Source organism: Lampetra planeri, chromosome 2 (assembly GCF_965212315.1).
Source record: "Lampetra planeri chromosome 2, kcLamPlan1.2.h2, whole genome shotgun sequence".
Classification (NCBI taxonomy): Eukaryota; Metazoa; Chordata; class Hyperoartia; order Petromyzontiformes; family Petromyzontidae; genus Lampetra; species Lampetra planeri.
The window spans coordinates 6,428,096-6,448,245 of NC_136108.1; the positions used below are offsets into that span (position 1 = coordinate 6,428,096).

Sequence of the window (20,150 nt, forward strand, 5' to 3'; positions counted from 1 at the left end):
CCCAGCTGGACAGCGCTACACTTCCCACCAGTAAATCTTCGTTTCTCTTGAATTTTGCATTGTTACACAAGCGGACGTCAATGCGTTGTATCGGTCGGAATTCCTATTCTACTACAATGTTGTAAAGTGGAAAATCGTCATCATTTTGAAATCTACTTTTCACTGCACTTCATTGCTTTAATTCAAAATAACTGCTCACATTTTGTTATTATTTATTATTGTAAAAAGGCATGTGCAGTTACAAATTGTTGTCAGTACTGTGATGGTTTATTGTTTATTTCATGGTTACTTAACAAATGTATTTCGTTAAATGCAATGCTTGTATGTTTAAACCGATATTTTACTATAAATACAAAGTTAATTAAGTGGACTATCCATAGAAGTGTTTTGGGTTAAATCGCGTAAATATATAAATGTGTCGTTAAAACCCGCCACACATTTATATATTTACACGATCTAACCCAAAAAAACCTCTATTATGGATAATATTGGTCGCGAAAGCCTACATGTTAAACTAAGTCGAATATACGCTTCCTTCCTTCCTGCACCTGTCCCTCCACATAAAACAAACTATTTTTTTTTATAAATACAAGTATTTACACGCATCCAATCGGCCCCATGGCCTTCTGGGAGTGAATTCTTCCAGCATCTTTGATTTAATACTCGTAATCTCTGGACCGGTTTCAACATTCGGTGTCTCATTAGCAGAGTCAGGCTTTCTCAAGCCAATGCTGGCCAGCCACCACGTGTTTTAGATAGGGACCTTTTTCATTTAAATCGGTCTCAATCCTATGGTGTTCATGTGACACTAAGGAACAAACACCGTGGATCATTTGAGCCTCACCGTTCGTTAGGGCAGCTTCCATAGGTTCACAACAATGACCCTCAGAGGAGGTGTTCTCCAATCCGAGGGGTCAAGGTTTGCAGAGACTACAGGCTTCCCATGAGCCACGAATATCAACACTAAGCTCATCAGATTTGAAATGCAGTTCGCTTAAATTTATCCGCAAGCTGATTTTCCGTGCAGTTTGCAAAACAGAAATTGGGTGCAGCATTCTGCGTTCAATCTTGCCTCTAATATGCGCTTGATCTATTATTAGCCGCTCCTTATTCGTGACTCAGTGACCTATTACTTGAAGAGAGAATAAAAACAGACTGACATCGTCTGGATTCTTCACTCCCCCCTCCCCCCAGTCGACATATACTTCACTGTATAAGCCATAATTATGACTGTATAAACTAATTTACAAGTGTCTGTGTACAGTATTTTTTTTCCCGGGGACACAACTATGCCCCCATTGCATACGGTGTGAAGGAAGTTCAACATGCATGCATGCATGCATACATAAATCTCGGAGAGTTGATCCGAAGGTAGAAAAAATACTCTATTAATTTACTTAGTTTTTGCTGTACTTCAATTACATCATGGGACCTTTTTTTCCAGTATCCAAAATGATGAAAAATAGGAATAGGTGAGACAAGGTGAGGCAAGGCCTTAAAGAAGGCTGTCTCTGGTGTAGGCCAATTCGTTTCAAAGACAATGCATTAACAGAGCCACAATGTACTTAAATGAGTTTGTTTAACCCCTTGAAAAAAAAGAGTTTTCACCTGAAACACTTAAGATATTAATCCTGTACACTGTTTCCTCCTTCCCTATCCGAGTGATTATTGCAGGAGCACACAACCGCGAAATTTTACATCTCCATGGCCGAATTAAGCACACAAGCACGCCTCTGACACGATCAACTTCTGACTATGGTTGCGCAACACGGTCGCGTGGAAATTGTGTCCATTTTGCAGTTCGTGACCCGGTCCTAATGATGTCACGGACAAATGAATTACGCACAATGGGTGTGATGAAGCAAAAAAAAATGTATAATTGGCAATTGCGGCAAAAATCCGGCAGAATGAGCAGTCGACACGAACCGCACAAACAAAAAAGTTAATCTCAATCGGATCATCGCGCCGAAACGCACAGCGCCCGCAACTTGGAGTACACTCATGTGTGCTTCGTCGTTTGTATCACACAGGTACGATCTAATTGGCAGGCTTTTGCTTTCGCGTGGTATGATATTTGTAAGAACATTGGAATTTTATCTTATTTTATATTCAAACAAAATATTGAGAGCTCTAGAAGGGAAGGTTTGCGTGGTCGAGTGAGTGCGTGGTAGGGCAGCAAAGGTAGTTTGATGTCCATAGTCATCAGTGCACTGGAAAAAGATGCCTTCAGGAAAGTCGCTGAACTTGACTATCAATAACCACATTGTCAATGCACTAGCATAATTTATATCCCGGAGTTAATGATACACCACATGCAAAAGGGGCAATTTAACCCCCCTCAGGCCATTCTTTGTTAACTTCAATTTAAAAAGTTGCTTATAAACTCAAGACTCAATCAGCTGACTCATCAGATAGAATTACTCACAAGCTATACTGTAAACTGCTCCAAGCACTGCATTTTACCAACGTGTTTGCAACATGAAAACAAGAAATGCCGGTAATGAAAATAATCGGGGGAATGAACGCGTTTGACGAGCATTCCTGCCAATATTAATTAAAATAAACATTTAATTGTTGTGGCAAGGGCGACAGGGGAACAGAACATGCTAATGGTGCCGCAAAACAGGTGTGCCATGAAGAGAGTGCGGACCAAACCGTGTTGCAATACGTTTCGCGAGAAAGAACTATGAGAAACTCATCAACAAGAGTAACGATATACACGCAAAAGGCCGTTCAGAGGCAGCAAATGCCGCGATTCAAGAGGCCGAAATGGAGTCTCTATTTGCAAGAGAGACCTGGGTCACAAAAAGTGACAAAAGTACGACAATGAAGAAAAAGGCAGTCGGAACAGATTGTGACCGTGTGAAGAAGTGGACAAAAAAACTATTCCCCGGGAGGATTTCATTGCAAGATGGGATAGGTGTTTTACTTTCCCCTAATTTGTGAAGTACAAAAACCAGAAATTGCATTAGTCCGCCGCCACTGCCAACGGTGAAGAGTCGCATGGTAGCGAGATCAAGGCACCCGGCATTTAGCGGCATCACGGTGCTTTGTGTACAGCAACAACCGATGTTGTGTGATAAAGCTGCTGACATTACAAATAGAGTCATCTACATGGCCATCTCCTGTGTGCCGGCTCAAGGTTATGGAACTCGCAGTGCCCGGGTACTGAATGTACGCTTCTATAGGGAAATTCTCAGTGGCAATGTTTAACTGCGGTACGGCCACTGCCAGGCAATGCAGTTCCCACATCGCCAGTGCCAAGTAGGTACTGCCAAGAGGGGCGATTACTGCAAAAATGCGGAATAACCAATTACAATTCTTATCTATTTAAAAAAAAAATCACTCTGTTATGCAACTAGAGGAATTCGCATGGAATAAGTTGGTTTGACCTTTATGATGCAAAGCCAATTTCCAGAGCTGGCAATCAGCCAAGGATTCTAAAGCTGCACGGAGTCGGGGGGTTCTGCTCACGCAGAGAAGTTACGTGGCTTAACAATGATCACTTCGGGATGTCTCCACCACTACCAAAAAGCACATTTTGAAAGCGGAGTTAATCTCCAATATACACAGCACAACACTGAAGTTCCAGTTGACGATCGGCGTTCTGCCAAATACACGTCCTAAAAAAAAGGTTCTGTCCTCAAAATATCACGCAGCAATAGAGGACACATTTTGTCAGGATACCCGGCATTAGCTGAATCTATTGAGCAGCTGCCATCGTGATTACAAGGGAGGGAATTTTGCGTTTCATGGACTGTGTTGCAGGTCACAGAAAAAATAACTACCAGACAGCGTGGGTGTCCGTCGACATCGCATCGACTCAAAAGGGCCGCGTACGCACAACATTGCAGACAATGTATACGTTTGACAATTAAAAAAAAATACCAAAGCAAACGATTCTATTTACCCATCGCAATCCGCGTATCGTGAAATCAAGACTGTTGCCGTCGGGAAGTTCGTATCTGCGTCCCAGCGAATGGTGCGACAGATTCGGCCAATTGAGCCTCAGCTCTCGGTCGGCGTTGAAGGCGCCGTCGGAGAGTTGCCGCCGCAGCGTCCGTTTCAGCATCTCCATGGGACCGCGGACTTTAGCGCTCCCAGCCGCCGCGTCTTGAGTGGGGGACACTTCCATTTGGAAGCGTCTCCGAGCGACTCTCCCGACTCTTCGGGCAAGTCCAGTCGAGAGAAGTTCAGCGATTGCCGAGCCAAGGTCTTTCGGACGCGAAGGGCATCGCTGGCGGAGTGGATCGAACGCGCGCGCTCGAGCAAGGGGCTTCGAAATGAAAGCAAAGATCGGACGAATTTAGTAAGCAAAAGGCGTCCGCTTCATCTTCATTCGGCGGCGAACCGAGAGACGGAACCCCGCGCCCCTTCCCGGCACAGTGTTCTGCCGAGGGTCCTCGGCTGCAGCCGTGGGTGATGATGTTAGAAATCTCAGCGGCGCGTTCCAGCAGCGGCAGTCTCGCGCTACAACGCCGGCTCGCCCGGGCGGTCGCCGTCTCGTAAAGCCCACGAACCGGTTTGCGGCAAGGGCGGTCGGCTCCGACTGCGCTCTCAGCGCCCCGATAATAACCCACGCGGGCTGGGCGGCGAGAGGCCACGGCAGCGCCTCCCACAGCGGCCTTTGGCACGCTCGCGGCGATAATACAACGAAGGCGTGGGGGAGAAGGTGTGTGCGAGGGCGGGGCACGGACTCCTGAAATCGCGGCGACGATTGCTCCATGCCGGGACGCGGCGGCCGCGCAGAGCGCACATTCCGATCGCGCACGCATCTTCGCGAATTTCAACAGATTCTATTTACTGGCAGACAAAACAAAAATCCAGTTGGAGATTCCAATTAACAATAACGAGTGTGCCGCGTTAGTCGTAGTTGTTGTTCCTTCCCCCACCCCGTACCTCCGATTATCACGATTGACTACCGACAGTGCCAAAAGGTCGACGTGCATGCACGCAGGTGCATTTTCTTTTTCATTTTAACACCAAAAATGCCAACAAAGTCAAAATATGCGGCTGGTAACCCGTAAGCAAAAGCAATGTGCCGGCACAATGCTTTCATGAACGTTTCCACAAAATGACAAATATCCGAGCACTTCAGAGTGAGGTATGTGGGGTGTGGCATTTTGAAACGCACCTTTTGGACAAAAGTGCGTGTGTGTGTTTTTTCACGATGGCTTTGTGAACAGGCCTGTAAGGAGATGCGTGCACGGGCTGTGAGGCGAGGGGGGGGGGTGTTTTCGGTACTTCACAGTCTTTTGTTTAACCATGGGCAAAACCCAAGAGAAGGACATACACAGGTGAAATACATCATCTTGACCTTAAAAGTGGGTGGACTTGGCCAGGACACACGTCTCCAAGGGATGGATGATGGACATTGATCAAAACCCATGACAGAGTGTCAGGCGGGGGGAGGTGGGAGGGGGGACACACACGCCTGAGGGTGATGTCCACCGTCAAATATCGAGCTGCCGCTATCAGCATATCAGAAGATGTCAGCATCTCAGGAGATGTCAGCATCTCATGCTGATAGCGGCAGCTCGGGGAGAACTTCATCCAGGAGTGGACTGATCGTGGCTCGTGACGTCTCATGAATATTCGCCAACGATCGATACCGTGACTGCGCCTTCACGCGGCTGTGCGTTTGGTCAGCATTTGTTCACGCATATTTGACGGGGATGAAAATAAAATACGACGTTGTCTCGGCATTTTGCCAAACAGCTTCCAGAAACACATAAGCGTTCCGCTTAATGAGGAGAGCAACCTTAACACCGATCATTAACATGCCGGAACAACGCCGTGCAAACCCACCTCTAATGGTAACCGATGGCCCTGGCTTAAGAGTTGGGGGTCTTAAGGTGAACGCTGATGTCGGGGGTGGCATTTGAGCGACACAGATGATCAGGGATGTTCAGGGATGTTCAGCGACAACCGAGGAGTTCCCGCCCCCACCACACACACACACACTCGACCACACAAGCGATTAGAACATCACCCACAAGGGCTCGCGGCCAATGGGTGGTGTAGATGGGGGGCACTGCCCACGTTGATAATTGACGAGCGGCGTTTTCTGCAAACCTCTCCCCACCCACCCGACCCTCCTGCGGGGTGTTTTGGAAACAGGTTCTACCGAACGTGCAAGTTCTGTGCACATGCGGGTGATTATACAAACACGCCTGCCGCCGCATTTATCATCATAATCACCATCGATGCGCGTCCAACCAAAAAAAAACGCTCGTGTCGTGTTCAAGGTGTCGTTTCTACCGGGTGAGAGAATTTCAAACAGATGAGAAGCGATTGGGGTTTATGTTATTTTCAATATATCTGAGCGGAGTCAGAGAATGAGGCACGATGATGACGCAGACAGCTTCTTGGTGGACGATCACTTTCAGCAGTGGCCCTGGGTTACCTGTCGTTCCAAAAACGGCTCGGAGCGACGCGTTGCGGCGACTGCACATTTTTTGTACGATACGTAATAAGCAGAGTTACATAAATGAACAAGCTGCGCCTCGCCCAGACGTTATGTGCATTAGATAACGGTGAAGCGATGCTCTTAATAAGACAGCGTTAAACAAGACGTGTGTTACTCTTTGGCTCTTTCGGTAAAGTCACGTAGAAAGAAAATAAATTAAATAATATAATACGACGTTTCGATTGCAACAAAAGCAACCGTCGTCAGGTAGAACTAAATGTGATAGAGAGACAAAACACAGACACGGAGACACAGACAGACACACAAGCAGAGAGAGACAACACAGAGACACACAGAGAGAGAGACAGACAACATAGACACACAGAGACCCAATGACTCTGTGTCGAGGCCTTACATAGGCAGAGTTTGACTTCTATATTTGGGGGGGGGGTGGCAGGGGGTTAGCTTTGTCCCTCACTTTAACTGTAAACTACTCAAAATAAATTAAGGTGTCCAGTTTTGGAATGGGCATTGCCCTCCCCCTCCCGAAAAAACTCCGCGCATGGTTTTGTTTTTGTCGCAGCAGTTTGCGAGCACACACACGTGGCAGCGCTGCTTATGGCATTGCATTGTGGACGGGGGTTTTCTCCCAATCGAATCCCTCCACCCCAGCAAAGGGCAGCAGTGAACTCAGCAGCCGGCGTCCCTTGACGCAGCGAAACGTCGCCCCCAGGGGCTGCGGACAGTGTCAGTGACGGCGGCTCAGCATCTCTCGAGATACAATCGCAGCCGCCGCTCGGACACATCCCTGGGCTGAGACGCCGAAAACAAACGCCACCGGTGATTACACTGGTCAACACACTTTTTCTGGCACAAGGTATTCCAACGGTTTTAATGTAATTTTGGGGTGCTGATTCCAAATCTGGTATCAGTTTTTGTCTATCACATCAGGTTTTTGAGATATCAAATATTGCATTTTCAATAAAAACTGCGGAAGAAAAATATTAAATAAATGTGGATATCTACATAAAATTATATTATAAACACACTATCCTAAAAATACAGCACCATATTTTAACATTAAAGCAGTCACTGACTTGCAATCATAAGTGACAGAGTTAATTTTGGGTAAAATCAATAAAAATGGGGTATGCCGATAGCATAAAAATGATGTGATAGAGCAAATCTGAGATCAGATTTGGAATCAGCACCCTGAAATTAGTCTAAAACAGCTGCAAAAGTCCAGGCCAGAAAAAAATGTTTTTTTTTTGTTGACCAGTGTTATCTAAGGGACCCTTTTGTTGCCAGTATCAAAATGATGTGAGAAAAAAAATATATATAATAATGGGTTTCAGCCTTCCTGGCAATACAACGGATGTTAAGGTGTTCAAACACCAAGGCATCAACGATCTGCATTCGCCGCACATATACTTGTGGGAACATATGCATTGTCGTTGATGCATTGCCATAGGTATCTATGTGGTGTTTGAACATCTTAGCATTTGTTTTTATTGCCGGGAAGGTTAAAGCCTATTGCCACCGGTGATATCTTCAATGTGTGTGAGCCGTGAACACTTGCTCGATTCTTCTTCGTCTGGCTGGATGAACCGCAAGTTTCGGTCGACGTCCAGATGAGTTACTCAGGAAATTGCTTTGGTTGATGTGCAGTGTATTGCTTCAATATCTTCGTTGAGTTTTCAGAGTTCAGAATTGTTCACGACTGTGTGATCTCACACTCAGAGTCGCACTCACATACAATCTCATAGACATAATAACCCATAGACTTGCGTAGAATTAACACTGGTTCACTACTTTGTGGTCAATAATGGTCTTTTAGATGTTTCTGAAATGACACGCCGGGCTTTATTTGAATTTCTACTTGTGAGGGCCGTAGTGGGATGATTGATGGAATGTCGTATCTAGATTCAATCCTGAAGGTTCCTTAATGGGATCGGTGATCAGGTGCTGGTTCAGGATTACATTCGCTTGCAAGGATATTCATGAAAGCATCACGTGGGCAGTCTTTTCACTCTGCACAAAAGCCTGCTTATTAATTCTAACCTTACTCCCTCCCTTTGATACTGCTAATCCTGCATAATGCATAGGCATAATGACTTTAAACCCCTCGCCAAACCTCCTACGCATTTCACAAGTAGTACTAATCGCATATCTGCATTTCCCATAAATATGCTAAATTCCTCTTGATATGCAAATTATTTTGTCAAGACGCTCTTCGCCCCTCCATCCCAGCATAAATAGTCGCTCCAAGCCTGGGGCGTGCCATTAAGACTCTGCCTTCTCGACAGACCTGTTCTCCACCTGAAGACGGCTGCTTGCGTTGTGGCCGAAACGTCGTGAGAATTATTTTATTATGTTTTATTTTTATTATTTTATTATGTTTTATTTTTATTATTTTATTATTTTCCTTCTACGTGACTTTACCCAAAAAACCAAGAAGAAAAAAGCCTGCTTCTTGCCATTGGTGCCTTCTAAAGCCTCTTCCGAACAAAAGTTTGGTAAACTTTGCACGACTGCACGTTCACAGCCAGTGGCACGGCTGGTGTGTGTTCGGAACCGATCTAAACTTCTACGAATATAACTAATGTTAAATCCATGGAGAAAAACCTCGAGAAACTTTGAAAACCAAGATATATTTTTCAAACCAGTATTCTCAAACACACAACAAACTCACTCATCAAGCAAGGCGAGTGCTATTGACGTTCTCTGGAACCTAAAGAAATCTGAATTTCAAAAACGCTCAAAGTTCACCACGAGACAAACATCTGTAAAACTGTTCGTACTAAATATATTGTCAGTGCACGTTCAGATCTGAAGGTAAATACTCTTATCCAGCAGCACTTGCCTATCTCTTCTATTTATCCTCCAGAAATATCCGTCCCTTTAAGAGCGGTAGTGACGGTGATAATGCTGCACAAAGGTCACAACTCAAGCGAGCACACAGAGCATGACCTGTGCCCCGCTGGTTTAATTACGGTTAACTATTGGACATTGTTTAAATATACAAAACACACATAACCATATGTACAGTGCAACAACAGTGGTACAGATGCCCCATAGCCTTTACAGGACTGCTGTTAGCGAGCGTCTATTTAGGACGGCATGTATGCATGTTGAACTTCTTTCGCACAATAGTAGCCACCGTGCTAATCGGAGGTGCGAGGGACAACAAACTAAACACATTGGCGCACGAGGGGTGGTTTCACTGGCACCATGCCTCTGTCTCCCACAGTGCCGTTATTTTCAAACACCACTGGGTGCTCATTTAAGGCTGAGCCAACCTAGGGGATGCCGGGGAGCATTTCTCCAATCACTCGCCACTGATGTTGTTGGCGTTGGACTTGGCCGGGAATTGAACTCGGGTGCCGGGTTCGTTGCACACTGCGCGAACCATGCCTCCACCGCTCTCCCACTGTACCACACTTACATACACAACACAAAAACAAAGAATCCTCCATATAGCCATAGCAGACTGTTGGAGCAAGTGCTGTTAGCGAGCACCTATGAAGGCCGGAACAGCACACGAAGGCGTGGGAGGCCAGCACCACGCCCGACCGCCTTTGTCTCCCTAGTGGCGATATTTAAACACTACACCAGGTACTCTTTTGCAGCTGAGTCGACCTAGGGAAGGCCAGAACCGATTCGGATAATCGTCACTGGTGTTGGCCATGAGCGGGAATCGAACTCGGTTCGCTTGGTTTGTAGCAGAGCGCGCTGACAACTGCTGCCATACCGCTTCTCTACACAGTATACAGACCACACACACGCACACCAACATTTAAGGTCATTTGTTAGCACAGTCTACTTTTGTGGTGCTGCGAGCAAATACCCACGATGGCACAAAGTGGAGACGGTGGGGCCAGTGCCATACGACGGATGCCATGAAAAACAGACATGTCCTACATGAAAAGAGTCGGGAGTTTGATCAAGCAACAATTCCATTAAGCAGGCCAAGTGTTGCGTTTATACCGGGTCAGTCAAAAATTGTTCGAGCACTGTAAGAGAGGTGTGTGCCATGGTGAGAGACGTTGAAACATTCTCTGTGCCTCCAGCGCAGGTGGAGTTTGTTTTGCCCGTGTGCACTTTAATCAAATGCCGAACCCAAAAAACTGTTTCGTCAAAAAACATCCCAAACACTACCCTCACTAAATCATCATCATCCTCAACCATCGTAACGTGGAACCAAGGGAAGTGGATACAAAACGAAACCAAACTAACAACAAAATCTAAAACAATAACATCAACAGCAGCCATCGCGGGCAGCAGTGACATTGACCGCCAAGGTGACGGGCCTTCCCGTGGCACGCGAGCCGACCGTGAGAGGGCACCTGGGAGCCACGGGCTCAGAGAGCGGCTCGGATTGCGCCACGTTTGGCACAGACGCTTTATTCAGGTCATCGGAAACCCACGCGGCTCCGCAGAGACACCACCGCCCGCTCACGATCGATGCAACGTTAAGAGGCGGCGATCAGAGCGAGGGGGTTAGTGGCACCCGTGGAGACTTCTCACCATTGAAACCCGGACGGGGCAAAGTTGATATTGTTCACGTGGATATTGGTCTCGCATTACTTCATAATTAACACACCGTCCAAAGTGGCCTCTTTGAGAAAGTGACAAAATGCTTTTTTATTTTTCTGCTGGGAGTTGTCTTCGTGTGTGGCATTTTGGAATGCGGTATTTGTCGGTAGTTCGTGGCGCAGGCTGTTGTTGTTTTTTTTTGACGTTTCGGAACACAGGCCTGATCGGGCATCATTTCAGCGGCGTGCATTCCACAACGGCAGTGCGTTAACGGCATGGCCCCGTACCCGCACGTTTATATTCTTATCCGATTTCTGCCGCGAGACAATTTTAATCGACCACGCAAGGAGGCCCATCTCTGGCAGGGCTTTTTCAGCACGATGCGAAGTGTTAACGAGGCCACAGCTTGCGAGCGATGGCCGCATGCCACAGCTCCGTGCGCAGATGGGACAAGCTACCCGAATGCCATGACATTTCGATCAGCAAGTTGTTTACAGTGTGTCATGCAGATGTTCGAGGCCTGCATAGGCCTTAATAGGTCCACCAAATACAATCCGAAAAGCATTGCATGTGCTACTATTCTATTTCGGATTTATATAACGTCCTTTTAAGGGTTCTTTAAAATGCTGGATTTACTCTCTTCATGACCAGAAGGTGGTGTTGTTATTATTGACATTTCCATGAGATTAATGCAACCACTTGCAATCTGCCGAAATGAAATGTCTCGGCTTTTTCGGTTAATCCATGTCTGACGTTCATTCAATAGCAAAGGTAACAGCCATTCGCCTCCAGAAGTGCTCAAGTTTCCACTTTACCTACGTCTTCTCTTTATCTACGGCTTCTCATTACAACGGTTGCAGACTAAACCAGCCAGTTTGACGGTCACAATGGCGACATGCCAGGTCTATACGTGGCATCGCTTTGTGTAATGTTTAAATACCGATGGTAGAGCGAACAATTCACTCCGTGTCTTTTCTATGGTGCTGAGCTCCAAGGCTCAAGTTTCTACGATGTTTGTAACACAAATATCGCGCCGTTGAGAGTCGTTTCACAATCGTAGTTTTTTGCCCGATTCTGTTACGTGTCTTTGGAACAATGGCCAATGACGACAATTCCGCTGCATTCTTCTCACTTAATGGCGACTGTTCCGTTGTGCGCAAAGCGAGGCAGGGGGAGATGAGTGATCCGGACTTCTCATAACATATGCGGCACGGAGGACACGCGGTTCGGACAATGACACACGCACCTTGCTCGGAAGCTTGGCGGAGGCGTACGAGGCATTGCCGCTGATGTTTTCTTTGTCAGCTATGCCTGGACAATTAAAATATAAGGGAAAAAATTCGCAAAAACGCTGAAACGTTAGAAACAGTCAATATTTTTAGACCGTGTAAAATGTTAATTTACTCACCATTGCATGGCTGAAGCAGGAGCAATATAAATGATGTAATGCATACAAGGGGAATGATGCTGCGGTGGTTCGCACACTGTGCTATGAACTCCACGACCTGAGTTTGAATCCCAGTCAGGGCTAAGATCAGTGGCGCGTGATCTCTGAACCACCAGTCCTGGGACAGCACTCCCCTTTCCCCACCCACCCACCCACCTTCACCAACCTGCACTGACCAGGATGGTGAAGTATGGTCACACAACCCCCATGACCAACAGTGTGGGGAAGTCTTCTTCTCGCAGTGGATTGGCTAAAGGGGATCATATGCATTGACACCATGGCTGGAAATTCCTTCTCATATGCCACGGATTATCCACAGTTACCAAATACAACTATTGGAACTTGTGGCACCTGGCTTGTATTGGACTGTACATTTCTCAACATACAAGTGGGTTCAATACAATTTATTCATCAGAAACATGAGCCGAATGCATACAAAACGGCGGCGAGTTTTCTTTGTCAAATCAACACGGGAGGGAGCGGAGCTCATCTCTCTTTGCAGGGCTGAGCCAGTGGTGTAAATGACGCATTCTTATGGCAGGGACTAGTCACTTTACAGGAAAACCACTGTCAGCTTCCCACAGAGTGGTATCGATTTTAGCAACTCCACGAGGAATATAAGCATATACCAATTCAAAATAAAGAAACAGTCCCATTTCCGACCATAATTGGTCCAAATAATCAACATTGCACTTTTAAAAAATCGTGGTGTAAAACTGCAAAAAAATTCGATCGTAAAATTTGTTTTACTCAAAAATGAATAGAAAGACACAAAAAAACACGGAATAACGCGGTTTTGCAATGTACATTCCGTGAGCACGAGAGGCAACACCACGTGTCTATGAGCGGCGTCACAGCCTCGCACGTCTCGAGCCAATTCTCGTGCAGGTAAGACCAGGTGAAGCAGCTGCCCAAGCAATGCCCGCCGATCCAATATTCAGCAACGGCCCCATTTTGCGAAAAGACAATACAGAAAACATTCATAATGAATGATTTACAAGGAAGGCAAACAATGTGTGAACGGCCCAAAAAATGTGGGCAACAAAAGAAAGCACTCTGCAGTCGTGTTTCGAGTGAACACGGGACTCTAAAACACAAGGCTGCACAGAAACCATCCCATGCCAAAACGCACAAGCGATGTCAACCGGAAACTTATCGCTGGCAAAACGTAGTGTCCAAGATCGCTGCAGCCCATAATAGCACGTGGCCACAGAGACCCGGCTCACTTGAGTGGAACCGACACGGATAAATCTGTTGGGCTGAACTGTGCGCCGTCTCCGCCGTGGATGTGTGGGCGAGCGGCCATGACAGGACGAGGGAGAGAGGAGAACGTACCGTTTCCAGGCGTGGCTTCAGTCACCCCATATGGAGGAGCAAGGAGTCCAGCCATATATTGTCGATATTTCTGCAAAGAAACACAAAGACGTCGTGGCAATGTGAAGTGTGAATCGTAGAGACATCCCTTGCGGTAGTCGGCCTGGTCTCCACAGTCGGTCACACGGCGACGGAGGCTTGGTGAGGGCTTGGTGAGGGCCAGGTGATGCTGACGCTCGTACGAGTTGTTCTTAGCAGCGTGCGATCGTGTCTCATGCACGTGGAAACCCGTCGCAGAGGGAATGCACGGACAACCCAGTTTTACGTTGGTGTCTCTAAATCAATGGACATTCAATACCGGCTCCAAATCCAATCCCAAAAACATTTGAAGATCGCACTCACTGGACTCACCCCTGGCTACGTCCCCCTTCTCATCTCACTCTACTCAATTAATTCTAGATTTGAAGCTTTCGTGACTGCAAGGATTCATACTGTTTGTTTTTTTCGGTAAAGTCACGTAGGTAAAAAATCTAATAAAATCAACGAAAACAACTCAATTAAATCACGACGTTTCGGGCGCAACACAAGCATCCTTCTTCAGGTGAGGACAACGAAACAGTTGTGCTTTCGCTAAGTTGTCAGAAACGTCGTGATTTAATTTAGTTGTTTTCATTTATTTTATTAGATTTTTTACCTACGTGACTTTACCAAAAAAACAAAGAGTACCACTCTACTCCCCTCAATGCGACTAGCGCGGTTGGTTACGTACGGTTGCGAAAGAAGTTCAACATACAGTAGATAGATGCGCTCTACACTGCATCAAGCAAGGCTTTTTTTTTTATTGAAGTCCCTTCCCTTGACAACCCGCGCTCAGTTGTAGGTCACTCATTCTCTTTTGCTGCTCCCATTGTCTGCAGCTCTCTTCTGGTCAGGGTCTTCATTCCCCTGTGCCTTTGGTTGCCTTTGGCTCGGAAATATATTTCCCCACTTTTCTGCACACCATCTTGAGATCCAGTTGCACTGACAAGCGATGTACACATTGTACGGTATTGTATTTAATAATAATTTCCCTCTGCTGCAGCTGCTACAGTCATCGTCATATTTCATTTTAAATATTAAGTTCGCTATTAAGCGCTCATCATATTCATTTTAACACTGCTCGCCTTAATTAGCTCGTCATATTTCTGCTACACAGACAAGCGTTATGAACGTATTTCACAAGAAGTTAAGACCTGACGAGGGCGCTTTCAAGCATCCACAGGATACGCGGCTTGCAAAGAACAAAGATTTCCCAGCCTGTCAGAGGCGTGTGAGGTTCAGTGGGATTGAGAGGATTAGTGAGCCCGTGTCTCTTCCACGTGAGCCACATTCTCAATCGCCTGGACTACCACCCAATCCGTGCATGGACACGAGTGGGCGCCACGGTGGCCACATGTTAACTGCCTCGCTTGGTGTACAAGGAGGTCGTGGGTTGTTGGGTCGCGACCGTGACGTCTGTATATTTGGAGTTTGCGTGTCTCTCTCTCCCCGTGGTCGCGTGGATTTCTCTCCGGGTCCTCCGGGTTTTCCCTCCACATTTAGAAACATGCGTTTTGAGTTACTCTTTGGTTCTTTCGGTAAAGTCACGGAGAAAGAAAATAAATTAAGTAATAGAATACGACGTTTCGATTGCAACACAGGCGGTCGTCATCAGGTAGAACTAAATTTAAAAGACATACACAGCTCTCTCATTGCTAATCTCTCTGCTCCAGCAGACCCACCTCTCTCTCTGCACCCCCCCCCTCTCTCTATTTAAGGCCAGACACAGAGGAATCGGGTATCTGTGTGTCTATGTTGTCTGTCTCTCTCTGTGTCTCTGTGTTCTCTCTCTCTTTGCTTGTGTGTCTGACTGTGTGTCTCCGTGTCTTTGTTTTGTCTCTCTCTCAAATTTAGTTCTAATTGATGACGACTGCTTGTGTTGCAATCGAAACGTCGTATTCTATTATTTAATTCATTTTCTTTCTACGTGACTTTACCGAAATAACCAAAGAGTAATTCCTGCAGTCACGAAAGCTTCAAATCCAGTGTATGCATTGAGAGTATTTGGCTGCTATAAATTTCCACATGATAAGCCACCTCGTTGAGCTATCATTTGTGGTCAGGTCGCTTCTGATAAAGAGCTGTGGAGCTAAGTTGGCCTTACCTGGTGAAATAAAAATAGTTAATAATTTATAAATACTCGTTTTGTAATTTAAAGATACGACCCCGTGTGGATTATCTGTACAGCCCACACATGCATTTCAACGATGGAAAACTGTTTATTTTCGCGAATAAACGATAATTTATTGATTCTTCTCACGGCTATTTTAGAGCTTTACCGAATCGCCAGGGTTTCCGCTGACTTTTTGGGTCGGAGGATGAGACTCAGCGGGCCGCTATGAAACCTTGCATCGCCCTCGCTCCATCTCCCGCTCCCTTTGCTTTCATGCAATACAGACACGTAAGTCTTCTATACACGACGAAGGTCCACGCAATATAAACACATTCCTGCGGAGGGAGCTGGGAGGAACGTTGGGTTGCTCGGTCACTGGGTAGGGTCAACGGCGGCGTGGTGTATTCCGCAAATATGGCCGACTGTGAGGGCGGGCACAAGCCGGCGTGAGTAGGTTAAACGTTGAGTTTTATAAGGGCACCACAGGGTGACCAGCCCCTCCCCACCCAGCCCCACCCCTCCCACCCCCCACTCAGCCCCACCCTCCCCACCCAGCCCCTCCCTCCCCACCCAGCCCCTCCCTCCCCACCCAGCCCCTCCCTGCACGACGGACGGACACAATAATCCCCTGTGGGCTGGTGGAACCAGTGGGTTCCTACCAGTAACATATTGTAACAGATGACAATTCGAATGGAATTAACGTCACCAAAAATAATTTTAAAAAACTAAACGTCACTTCACACGTAATCGCACCAAAACGTTCCGGATATTAAAGCCACCTGTTCACCCTGCACACAATGATCTGCATTGAACATTAAACGGATGAGAGAGTGGCAGCCGCCCCTCGTGGTTTTAACTTTCAATGTTACTGTGGCGGTGTGCACAGTCCCCTTAGCCCCCCCCCCCCACCCTGAAAACGATGAGTCTCATATTCTTGTTTTTTTCGGTAAAGTCACGTAGAAAGAAAATGTAATTAAATAAAAAAACGTTTTTTTTTATAAAATCCAAATTTACGATAATAAATTGAAAATAAAAAAAATGAAAAAACCCACGACCTTTCGATGGCAACACAAGCGGTCTTCTCTCCGACTGATGAAGACCGCTTGTGTTGCGATCGAAACGTCGTGGATTTTTTGCTTTTAATATATATTATTTTTTACTTTAATTTTTTTTTCTTATTTTTTTTATTTTCTTTCTACGTGACTTTACCGAAAGAACCAAGAATATGAATTCCTGCAGTCACGAAAGTTTTAAGTCAAAATTTAACGATGAGCCTCCTCCGCATTCCCCTGCACGAGACGCGTGGCTGGAGATCTGTTGACAAAGCAAGCCACGGAGAGACGCCGGCTCGGTGAGAGAGAGAGAAAAAATTAACCCGTAAAAACAAAGTTTTTCACCATAAATCCTTTATATGCGTGGCATCGGTTTTATTTTATTATTCATTTCTGTTTTTCTTGAGTAAGAGTTTCATTTTTATCACATTGGTATTTCCTAAAAGTGGAAAATTTTGGAAAAAAATTTTCACGAAAATAAATTGTCACACACAACGAGTCTGTGTGCAAAATGTCAGCTCGATTGGATCACGGGAAGTGGGTTAAAAAACGACCGAAAGATTTGCACGGTCGTAAGCGCGCAAGCAAGCAAGCGAACTTAATATAAAGGATTTAAAAAGAAAGACGGCGCCCGTCACGTGATCTGCACGCCGGACCTGCCGCTGTGTCTTCCTCGGCGTCGTTCTTAACGCCGCGCGTTTATCTGTCACGGCGGCGCTGCCCTGCATGCGAGGTTTTTCACGGGGAGGCACTGACGAGGCTTGCGGCGGAGGCCCGCGGTCTCGAGGGAATTCAAAGTTCTGTCCTAGCCCCCTCCCCCACCCTCTCCTCCGAGTCAGATGCTGCCACTCTGTCCAGGCTGTACATGGAACGCACCGCGTCACAAACAGGGCTATGTTGAATTTCGATTTAAAGCTTTCGTGACTGCAGGGATTCATCTTCTTGGTTCTTTCGGTAAAGTCACGTAGAAGGGAAGTAATAAAATAATAAAAATAAAACATAATTAAAGACAGCGTCTTTCCGACAGACCTGTTCTTCACCTGAGGACGGCTGCTTGCGTTGTGGCCGAAACGTCGTGAGAATTATTTTATTATGTTTTATTTTTATTATTTTATTATTTCCCTTCTACGTGGTGACTTTACCGAAAGAACCAAGAAGAAGAGGGCTATGTTGCTCACCGACCGACGTGCTTTCAGGTTGCACCACGTGTTCACTGGCACGACAATCGACACTTTCCATAATAGAGGTTTTTTAGGGGGGCGGGGTTAGATGGCGTGAATATAAATGCGTCGTTAAGCCCGCCAGCACCTGACAGCTTATTATACATATACATGTGTCGGGTGGTGGCGGGTTTAACGACACATTCATATTTACGAGATCTAACCCCAAAGAACACTTATGGATAATATTGGTCGCCAAAGCCCCACGTGTTAATCCGACACTTTGCTCGGCATGCTGGGAGGCCTTTCCGAACAAGTGAACTGAGCAGCTCCAACATTTCCCCCTGGCGATGATGGTGCCGTATTCCCAAGGGATAACGTAATCTTCTCGATTCACTTCCTGAAGAAGCTTCCAGTGCGTGAACTGAAACGTCCACAGCACAACAACGAAAGCCTGCGCAGTAGTAGGGTTATTAGTTAATTGTCTAGTACGAGCCGACGTATAACACACGTTTTTTTCTGTTAAGAGGGGCTTTTATTTTAATTGACAGAGTTTAATTTGTTAGAAACCTTGACACACGCTGCTAGTTGTGTACCCCACCACCCTCATCGCAACAATGATGTGAAGAAAGCGTCACGAATACAAGGAAGGGGACAACAGCTGACACGCTTCCTAGGACCCACGTTACATGTCTCTTTCGGTGAGACAAGGAGACCACCTCCGATTAGCACGGGTTGCTAGGTACGGTGCGAAAAAAGTTAAACATATGTATATGTATGTTTAAGCTGTGACGGTCCCACCTGATGACGGAGACTTGTGTTGCCTCCGAAACGTCGTGATTTATAATTATATTTTTATATTTTTATTATTTATTTTTATTTTTACCTACGTAACTTTTCCGAAAAAACCTAAGAGTATGAATCCTTGCAGTCACGAAAGCTTCAAATCTAGAATACGCATATACAGCCACATAAGCGAGCTCGACGGCGCATCATCGGACATAGCACTCTAGCTCTGAGTTGTTTCCTTCAGAATGAGTCACCGAGGGAGCAGTGTCATTATAAGACATCACAACCTTTGGCCCGGCTGACGGTGATTAATATCGAACGGTGACAAATGTTTCTATCCTCATTCCCTCCAATTGCACGGAAAGCACCGTCCTCCCGACACATTTCGTGCAACAAACGGCACAACCCCAGTGGCAGAACGCACCGCTGGACCGAGTGCGCGCGCGCATAACCCGTGAGTCCGCGTGCCACGCCGCCTGCGAGGGCAGCTGGGAGGTAAGTGATGGTCTCGAGATAGTCCCTAAGGGTTGTAACGTAAGCAGCTTTTAGCTCCGGCTGTCCCATGCTCTCTCTGAAATTTCAGATCACGTTGTCACGATCGTACCTAATATGCGGTTGGCTAAAAGCCACCTCTGCGTCGGGCGAGCTCGTAAAGCATTCCTGTCAATCTCGTCGTTTTTCACGTTTCCTCTGACATGCCTCCTGCATATGTCACTCCGCATTTACACGCATGTCACGAGAGACGGGCGTGTAAGTGTAAACGTTTGTGCTCTACACTTGAACTTTTTTGGAAAACAAGTGTGTTTCACAAGTGCCCATTCAATATCTGCTGAAATAATAACTCTACTCATATTGTAGAATGGATGTATCACTATGACGTCGCACTAAAGGGAATAAATATATTAAGAGAAAGAAAACCTACCGTTAAATAAATGAAACTGATATACGACATGTTTTAATACTATATCACAAATCAAATGGATCGTGATACCTTTGGGGTAATTACAAAGTTCACCAATAGTGATTGACCTCAGGCCACAGCGGAGTTTTGGGCCCTGGAAAAATATCCATTTGCCCCCCCCCAATTCCTCAACTAAAATTGGGCCCTGAAGCTGCCATCAGTGTCCATGCATCTCTGGCTTTGAAGCACAAAGGATAAAACAAATATCACGCCTCATCACGGACAGAGGGGTGGGTGGTGGCGGGGGGGGCTGGTCATGACAACCTCGCTTGAATAATCCCAGTTAAGAGC

At 46.2% G+C, this 20,150-nt stretch overlaps 1 protein-coding gene across 4 annotated transcripts in view; it reads right to left on the bottom strand.

Moving 5' to 3' along the window:
• RAPGEF4 (Rap guanine nucleotide exchange factor 4) overlaps window positions 1-20,150 on the bottom strand; it is a 79,987-nt gene that overhangs the window by 27,483 nt on the left and 32,354 nt on the right. For 2 of the 4 annotated variants that reach the window (XM_078604664.1, XM_078604663.1), the window contains exons 2-3: window positions 13,728-13,797; window positions 12,192-12,256 (exon numbers count right to left, since the gene is read on the bottom strand). In XM_078604664.1, coding sequence (XP_078460790.1) covers window positions 12,192-12,256; window positions 13,728-13,782 — 120 coding nt within the window. In that variant the 5' untranslated portion in view covers window positions 13,783-13,797. Of the gene's footprint in view, window positions 1-3,910; window positions 4,561-12,191; window positions 12,257-12,918; window positions 12,924-13,723; window positions 13,798-20,150 lie in introns of those variants that run through there. The other 2 variants (XM_078604665.1, XM_078604661.1) reach the window with 2 other exon arrangements.